Source organism: Phragmites australis, chromosome 6 (assembly GCF_958298935.1).
Source record: "Phragmites australis chromosome 6, lpPhrAust1.1, whole genome shotgun sequence".
NCBI lineage: Eukaryota > Viridiplantae > Streptophyta > Magnoliopsida > Poales > Poaceae > Phragmites > Phragmites australis.
Window position 1 is genome coordinate 6,671,363 of NC_084926.1, and position 9,188 is coordinate 6,680,550.

General features: G+C 51.2%; 1 protein-coding gene across 2 annotated transcripts; it reads left to right on the forward strand.

Annotated features, from left to right (window-relative positions):
- Positions 1 to 3,355: 3,355 nt before the first annotated feature.
- LOC133921375 (fatty acid desaturase DES2-like) lies at positions 3,356 to 8,142 on the forward strand. 2 transcript variants are annotated; one of them, XM_062366217.1, is made up of 2 exons: positions 3,356 to 3,536; positions 6,513 to 8,142. In XM_062366217.1, exon 2 carries the CDS (start codon positions 6,520 to 6,522, stop codon positions 7,681 to 7,683), a length of 1,164 nt encoding a protein of 387 aa, XP_062222201.1. In that variant the 5' UTR covers positions 3,356 to 3,536; positions 6,513 to 6,519; the 3' UTR covers positions 7,684 to 8,142. The 2 variants fall into 2 exon arrangements, with proteins under 2 accessions (XP_062222201.1, XP_062222200.1); XM_062366216.1 differs by having other exon boundaries at positions 6,516 to 8,142.
- Positions 8,143 to 9,188: the final 1,046 nt, after the last annotated feature.

Here is a 9,188-nt window from a genome sequence, read left to right on the forward strand (position 1 = left end):
AGTAGTTGGTCATTTGAGGCAACCGACGTGTGTTCTCTGATTGACAAATTGAGTCTCGTTTGTTTGTAATTATGCGGTTTGGACGTCCAAATTGCACTACATCGCTCGTGTGAACTTAATCACTATTGTGGTAGTGAATTTCTGGACAGGCTTGGAATCGATCATCTTAGTGAATTTGTCGACTGCCACGAACAAGAATTCAAAACCGTCTGGAGCTTTTAGGGAACGATCCCACGATAACGAGCCCCCAAACAGTGAAATAACAAGAGAGTGGTATGGTTTGTTGTGCTTAGACAAGTAATTTGGTATGTCGCCCATGGTTTTGACATGACCCGCCACCGTTTCACCAGCTCGTAAGCATCCTGGAGGGCCGTGGGCTAAAAGAATCTTTACCAGGACGCTTTCTCGACTAGAGTGCAGTACGAAACGCAACTACCACATATGCCTCTGAGGACGTCGTTGAATGCTGTGCTCCCCCTTCCTGAGTGATGTATTTCAGTAAAAAGCCGTTGCTCCTTTAGCGTTAGAGGCGTCCCTCTACCCAGGAGTATTTGTGATCCTACCACGTGACCCTTTTTTCTAACACATCATCCTCAGGGGCTGCTTCATTCTAAATGTAGTCCAAGATCTGATCTATCCGGACCGTACCCGAATCGAGCAAGGCGACCACTGATGGCACCTGCGATCAATGACACCGAAGGAGGCATTGCCTTCGAATGTGTTGCATCTGGTGTTCCGTTTTCAAGCGGAACATCCCTTCCACTCCTGAGACCTTGGTGGGTGGTCATGTGAATCTTTTTTCAAATACTCTGACCTGGATAGGTGCTTTAAGAAGAGGCTAGACGGGCCAACTCATCTGCTAGGAAGTTATCCTTGCGAGGGACATACTTGACTTCAAAACCGATGAAGCGTCGCTCTAGCTTTCTCACTTCAGAGAGGTATGTTGCCATTGTCTGGTCCAAGCACAGGAAACCCTTCGCACTCGATTTATGGCTAGTAGCGAGTCCCTCGTTACCAGTGGCCATTTTTTCCCTCATGCGAATGCTGCTCGTATTCCAGATAAGAGGCCCTTATACTCCGTGATATTGTTTGGTGACCTGAAAATTTAATTGAAATGTGTACCTGAAGGTGTCATTGGCTTGTGGAGTCGAGATCGATCCAGCCTCCAGTACATTCAACATGAACGGACTATCGACATGTGTGGTTCTGTGCCTGTTTGTCTCTGGTCGCTGAAATCCTCACCGCTCAATGACCAGTACTGCTCCCGCGACCTATGGGGGTAGCTGCAAAATAGGGCAATGACTTCTCGTCTGGTCGAGGAGTGGTCAGTATAGGAGGAGAAAAAGGGTCACCTATTGAGATCCTGGAAGGCTACCCTCATTCCTGGTATCCGCTGAAAGTGGTCATTCTTTTATCCTCGAGATGATCCTACCCAAAAGATCAAAAGCCCGATTAGTTTTAGAGTACCCTCTTACCTATTTGGGGATCTTGCCCGGTGTTGGTCTGGTTCCCCTCTGGGCGTGTGGCCTAGAGATCATTGCCGGCACCCGAAACACGGGAGCCTCTGCTGCCCCCCCCCTGTTGCATTAACTGTCATGCAAACTTCCCGTTGAGCCTCGGAGTCTTCGAACTCCGATTCAGTATCCTATACCTAGAGCACATTTGGCTCATCTATGTCGTATCCTATGACGAATACCTCACGCTGACCGGGGTCCTTGGAACATGACTCAGTGGTTGCTATGGATCCAGCCATGAGTAGCCCAATCTAATCTTTAAAACTTACCGAAACGTACAAACACACCCCTATCTGGCGCGCCAACTGTCGAGGGTTAGTCCCTGACAATGATTCCAGAGTGTACCGGTAGCGTGAATGGTGCTTACAGTGTGATGAACTCAAGAACACCAGGGGCTATCCAGGTTCAGACCTCCCGAAGGATAACAGCCTTATGTCCTGTGTATTTTGTTATTAGTATTCGTGAACCGGTTACAGATGAGTTCCTCCTCCCCTTCTAGACCTGTTCCTCTCTCCTTTATATATAAGAAAAGGAGAACTTACAAATGAACCCCTTTTAGTAGACCAATACCTAACTAGATATCCTTTCTCAGACCATCACCACGTGGAGCGTGCACACTGCACCTTGCGCCGGTGGTACTATAGGGGCCATTACATCCTCTTGGACTCCTCTACTTTTACTTTACCTCAGTAGCCCTGCCTGTCCCCTCGCCGTGAGCCGTCAGTTGGTCTGCCAAGCCGTTCCGTCTCAGCCTTCCGTGAGTCCGTCTATGAACTCATCCACTTGCCTGGTTGTTCTAAGGACCATGTCCCATCTATCGCGCGATGCTAAGTCGATCCGCAAAACCTCACTCCGTAGTATTTAATGTCACGGGATGGGGGCACTGTCCATCTACATCAGCCACGACTTTGTTCGCTGAAGGAAGTACCTTGGGAAGAAAAACACTTGAGTAGAAATCAATAAATACGATTAGACAGGCTAGGTATGGATGTCCCGTGACCAGCAAGGGTTGGTCACGAGATCATAATATATCGCAAGGAAGCTGATCGCATAAGTCTCGTGCTGGTCGAGCGAGCCTTGACCTGATCGCACGATGGGCCAGGGTTTAGAAAATATCCCTCCTGATCATCATATCCCCCGTGAAACCTGTTAGCTAGGACACACCCTTACTTAATACTCCAACGACAGAGTTAATCACAATCACTATTAGTTCTTGCTAGTTTAACTTTTTATATGCCGTTGAAGCTTATAAACCGACACTACCTGTTCAAAAGAGGACACAAATGATTTTTCTATAATAGTATTAATATAGGAAAATTTATCCACTTCTCTCTTTCTCTTTTATTCGTTTCCCTCGTTCATAGAAAAAAAAATAGTAAGGCTAGAGCCCCCAGGCCGATCCGCCCCCCTGAACCCTGACGATATGTGTACATCAATGGCCAACAGTACTGTAGCTACTAACAGATGAGGACAGATTTCAAATTATAAATCTCGAAAGCGGGAGAGAGAAATGGTCGAGCTAAAAACACATGTAGCGCTCCACGTAGTTTTATTCATACAAAGCGGTAAAGGAGTATATATACGGGTATATCTCCAGTCGATTTCTCCGGTTTAATTGCCGTGCTCCCGTCCGTCGGATGGAAGCAACGGACGGCCCGTGCCGCACGCCGCGCGATCTGGTCACGCCCCGCCCTCCCGGAGCGAGCGAAACAGAAGGCTACACGTGTACTGGGCCAGATTGCGCGTCTCCGACGTGGTTAGTGCGCCCCATCTGGCAACGGGGCCCAACGCGCCAGGGAGGCAGCGGGTGCCGCGACGAGGTGGACGGGCGCTTAAATAGCACCTCTCCCACGGCGGACTCGGAGGCGGCCAGGTTCCTCCTCCTCCCTGGCTCCCTGCGCATAGACCACCACTCGTTCCTCTCGAGGAGAGGAGGAAAGGCAGGGGAAGGGAAGGGGAGAGTGCGGTGTCCGCCCGATCTGCTCCGCCCCGACACAGTCGCGCCGTCCTTCCCAGTCTCAGGTGCCCACATTAGCCTTCTCCGATTGCCTTTTATTGTCACTGTTTCATAGATTGTTTCGATTCGCTGTCGATTGGTGCGGAATCAGTTTCTTGTCATTTGTGGGAGGCCGATTTGGGGGAGATGCTAGGGGCGCTGGGCTTGTGAACAGGCTGCCAGGTCGGCCGTAGACCCAGCGGCCGAACTCGCTGTCGCGCCGGCGGGCTGAGCTCGTCGCCGATCTTCTCGTCGTTCGGTTTTTTATTTATTTTTATTTAGAACCGGGCCCCGCGGAGCCTTCAAGGAGGCTATTTGACGGGGCTTGTGCGCAACGGGGGCTCGAGCCCCCGTCGGACTGGCTCCTCCCTCGTCGTTCGGTTTGGGGGAAATAATGGGGATGCGGCGCTCGGGGACATGCATATTGGAAGTTCGCCGTCGTGGGCAGCGGCCGACTTCGACGTCGATCTCATCGCCGGGCACCCGTGAGGCCTTTCGATGTTAGATTGGTCCAAAGAAATCGTAGCCAAGGACGCTTATTTCTTACTAGATCTATATGATTTAGCGAGCGGCAGTGTTCAGATATTTCTGCGAACCATTGAGACCATGATCCCTACATGTTGGGCTTCGCCACAAACTTTTCGCAGTTCCCGATCTTGATGGAAAAGCTGGCACCTTTACATCTTTATATACCCCCAAAGCTGGCCTCTTTCTTTTGGCTGCTTTTCAGGAGCTTAGGCCCCTCCATGTTGGGCTTCGTTGCACCGCTATGATGCTCAGTATTTGATGATCCACGGCTCTGTTTTCTTTCCTGAGCTACACGCGGAGTTGACGATGACTGCACCCAACAACTGACCTTTCAGCATGAGCAATTGTCGTATGGACTAAAAATCGGGAACTGCGAAGTTGTTGCTTTGGTCATGGTTTCTGACATAAAAAAATCTCTTTCCCAATGGAAAGAGTTGCATATGCTTTCTCGTGCTCAAACGATGAACTTAGAATATCTAGGTTCATACTAGAAAAAAAAAATATAAATACCGTTTCTTTCAATCTCAGTCACGCCCTCGTGCGCCGCCGCCGCCTGCTCTACAGGGTGCTTGACCTAGGAAAAGGCATCGTGATTAACGAGGCGTCGCCGTCAGATTCCGTTCATTGTCTTTGGACGGTGTCGATTGTCTCTTCCTTCCCATGTAGTACACTAGTACTAGACTACTACTGGTATAATGGCCTACGTGCATGCCGAGCGTCAGGCCACTGGTGTGTAACTGCGCAGCGGTACAAGGCACAAGGGGTCACCGCCTGCAAAGCCGCCAGGGTGGCACCGAACCAGGTCCACATGATGGCCTGCTTCACCGGTTCGGTTCACCACTTTATTCCTACCATTTCCAGCCGTAGATAGATAGATAACTTAGCTGGACACGGACAAGTGTCCAAAGTCGTGGATCAGCAGATCTGGATGCGGTGAGATTCGATAACTGCAAGTCTGCAGCTGCAAGGGCCCTCTGATGACTGGCTGGCCTTTCACCCTTGCTTGGACCTGCACTGCAGCCTGCTGTGTGAAACTGATGCTCTTGCTAGGAGACGGCCATGGCAGCCGTATGTGCCGTTTGCTACGCTCTGATAATCCAATCACGGGGCTGGAAATCCTAATCAGTTGGTAGAGTCGTCTTGTCAAGATTAATGCTTCGGATCCGCGCAGCGGAGCGTCTCCATCGACGGATCAGATTCCTGTCTCCATTTGAACTGTGTGGTTGGCCGTGGGAGACGTGCCTTTCTGGCCAAGGGAGACAGCATCCGATTCCACAACCTTGCGGAGCACATGTGTGGTTGTATGCCATAGTGGATGTTGCACTTAGGGTGTAATACCATCTACCAATGTTTGGCGTTAGCAAAAAAATTGATCATGTTTTTGGTTATCATAGACTGCCAAAATTGGAAACAAAACGAACCAGAAAGACAATGAAAACTGAGTCCTTCCAAATCTTTGCACAAAAAACAATGCTTTCTTAGATTTAGCTCTGTTCCTTAGTCTCAACCACTGTTCAATAACATGCGGTGAGAAGCTGTGTGTGCAGATGAGTAGGTGTCTCTGAACGGTGAACGCTGGATGGTAGGTCGGTGAACGCTGGATGGTAGGTGTACAGAAAAATTGACGGTCTTCAGATTTGCTAGCTTGTGAAAACTGACCACTCGTAGAGATGTAAGCAAATATTTCTTCTATAACTAATACCCAAAGAAATGTTTGACCATACAATGCGTGTGGTAGGATTTGATGACCTTATCATATCAGATATAGTACTATTTTTTCCTCAAACCCGGTCATGATTTTCTTTTCACACGTTTTTGGTGCACCCCGTCTGTGCCGGCTGCTTCTTCCCTGGGCTTCAAACTACTTTGACAAAGCAAGCCGTCAAATTATACCAACATCACATTTTTCTGGAAGGGGGTTGTAATATTAGTTAGTATAGTACGTAACATCACAAGTAACAAGACCTATTACTTTTCACTTATTTAATGGATTACCATCTCTTTCTTTATCATCTTGGGTCTCTAGTGTAAAATTTTACAGTTGATCACTTCGTGTGGTGATTCAAAAGCATAGGGTAAGGCAGATCTGAAGCAAAGCATGTGAACTTACGCTGCACTCACTCGAAAAGCGAATCTGAACATGCGTGTCACAGATGCCATTGGGCTCGCACAAGCTGCGATCCCCAACTTGCTGTGTCATATAGGAATATTTATAATCATGTTTAGCCACGAAAGTGGTGCATCGCATCATGGCACCTGCCACCTTTGTAGACGGGAGACCCCCTCGTGCCGTGCTTTGTTTCTTGTGTTGATGCTGCCTCGTGCAGTCGTAAAATATAAGCAAATCACTGCCAGCTTGCTAGATATTTTTGTTGGGTGCAGTTTTGGATCGGATGATGTCATTTAGAATATTGTTCTTGGTTCACAGTTCTGCTATGAACTCGTTGACCGATCGTATTTGTGTTTGTTGTCAGCAGCAACATGGGTGCCGGCGGCAGGATGACGGAGAAGGATCGGGAGAAGCAGGAGCTGCTTGGCCGTGCCGGCGGCGGTGCGGCCGTGCAGCGCGCGCCAGTGGACAAGCCGCCGTTCACGCTGGGTCAGATCAAGAAGGCCATCCCGCCGCACTGCTTCCAGCGCTCGGTGATCAAGTCCTTCTCCTACGTGGTCCATGACCTCGTCATCGTCGTGGCCCTCCTGTACTTCGCGCTGGTCGTCATCCCCGCCCTCCCGAGCGCGCTCCACTTCGCCGCCTGGCCGCTCTACTGGGTCGCGCAAGGTTGCGTGTGCACCGGCGTGTGGGTCATTGCGCACGAGTGCGGGCACCACGCCTTCTCGGACTACTCGCTCCTCGATGACATCGTGGGCTTGGTGTTGCACTCGTTGCTGCTGGTCCCGTACTTCTCGTGGAAGTATAGCCACAGGCGCCACCACTCCAACACCGGCTCCCTGGAGCGCGACGAGGTGTTCGTTCCAAAGAAGAAGGAAGTGCTGCCGTGGTACACCCCCTACGTGTACAACAACCCCGTCGGCCGGCTGGTGCATATCGTCGTGCAGCTCACCCTCGGGTGGCCGTTGTACCTGGCATTCAACGCTTCGGGCCGCCCGTACCCGCGCTTCGCGTGCCACTACGACCCATACGGCCCGATCTACAACGACCGGGAGCGCGCCCAGATCTTCATCTCGGACGCCGGCGTCCTGGCCGTGTCGTTCGGCCTGTACAAGCTCGCGGTGGCGTTCGGGTTCTGGTGGGTGGTGCGCGTCTACGGCATCCCGCTGCTGATCGTGAACTCGTGGCTGGTGCTCATCACCTACCTGCAGCACACCCATCCGGCGCTGCCCCACTACGACTCGAGCGAATGGGACTGGCTGCGCGGGGCGCTGGCCACCATGGACCGCGACTACGGCATCCTCAACCGCGTGTTCCACAACATCACGGACACACACGTCGCACACCACCTCTTCTCCACCATGCCGCACTATCACGCCATGGAGGCCACCAAGGCGATCAAGCCCATCCTCGGCCAGTACTACCAGTTTGACCCCACGCCCGTCGCCAAGGCGACCTGGCGCGAGGCCAAGGAGTGCATCTTCGTCGAGTCCGAGGACCGCAAGGGCGTCTTCTGGTACAACAACAAGTTCTAGCTGCATAGCTGAGATGATCACATCCATACTCGCAGGAACGGGAGGAGAATTCGAGAAGGGAAGATAGTAATCGTCCTACCAAGTCTCCATCTACCTATCTATGGTTAGTCATCAGTCTTTAGACAGGAGAGAGCATTTGGGCACAGAGAAGGCTTATTGCAGTGTCATTGCTAGAGTTGCCATCAAGTAAGTGGGCAAATTGGTCAATGTAGCGTGTGTCCGTGGCTGTGCTGTGCTCATATCTCACAGCTTTGGCCAGTTCTGAGTTGGTTTTCCTTCTTCGCGTTTTAGTCGCCGGTGTAGGCTGGCAGTGGTGGTCTTTGTGGTTCGCGTCCTTCGACCAGTGTCGTGTGCATCTGTCGTTGCATTGGTGTCATCTCTCCGTCCCCCCGCGTGTTATTGCAAACCATCTGGTGCTTCTGGCGAATAACAGATCGTCGAACGGCAACTTTTCGAGTAGTTGTGTGAACTTGCGATGGTTTTCCGACTTAGCACTCGCATGACTTCCGTGTCGCTTTGCTCGTTTTGTTGGATGCTTGCTTGCTTGCTTGCTCTCTTTCTCGGCCAAGACTGTCCCTCCTTGTAAACTCATCCACACAAAAAGACGTGGTAAGCAAAAGCTTGCTTGCTTTTCTCCTTGCCGAGACATTCTGCTTGGGCTCTACTTTGTCTGTTTTGCCAATTTGCAGCATCGTGGTCCAATGCTTGTTTGGTTGTAAAGGAACTGCTCCCGGCGCCAATGTCCACGGGAATCAATTCGCAGTATCGTGGTCCAATGTTTATGTGGTTGTTAAGGAACTGCTCCCTGCGCCAATGCCCACGGGAATCAATGCTTGCAAGGACTAGTGTTGCTCTCCAGCATCAGCTGCATTACGAATGGAAGCTAAATTGCTTATACATGAACGCGTGACCGTAGTACGTGTGAATTCATGATGTACGGTATCTAGTAGCTGGTGCTGTACTCTCCATCAGATGCGCATTCCCTTCGTCGTAACTCTGGGCACGAGATCCACGACACCGGCAGCGAGGCTCCATCCGCGCGTCTTTTCTGCGGAGAAGTTGGCTAAAACATACGAAACGTCGACAGGAGCCCTCAACATCACCGGGCGGCGCCATCCATCCCTCTCCCGGCTACAGTGCGGAGTAGCGGTGGCTAGTAGCAGCACTACAGTAGCGGCACAGTCGTACAGCGCGAACCGTGCGCTCCCATGTGGGTATATGACTCCACGCCACTGATACGTGGAAATGGCACATGGTCATCAACAAATGCTCCCCGCGCCACCGGTGATCCATCGTTGGACATTTCTTGCGATTACACGCGTACGCGCGTACACCACTACAGTCTACACGTGCACACTCGTATTGGCACTGCACGAAGGCTCGATTATATACATGAGAGCAAATGAGCAGCTCCCGAATTACGAATGGATCTCCCTAACCCAGATCCGCCCTGGGCCACAGCCCGGTCCAGCAGTCGTGCTTCTGCAGAGTCGTGTCAAGCAACC

Coding starts and splice junctions, on each gene's coding strand:
- LOC133921375 (XM_062366217.1), top strand. CDS start 6,520: ATGGGTGCCGGCGGCAGGATGACGGAGAAGGATCGGGAGAAGCAGGAG.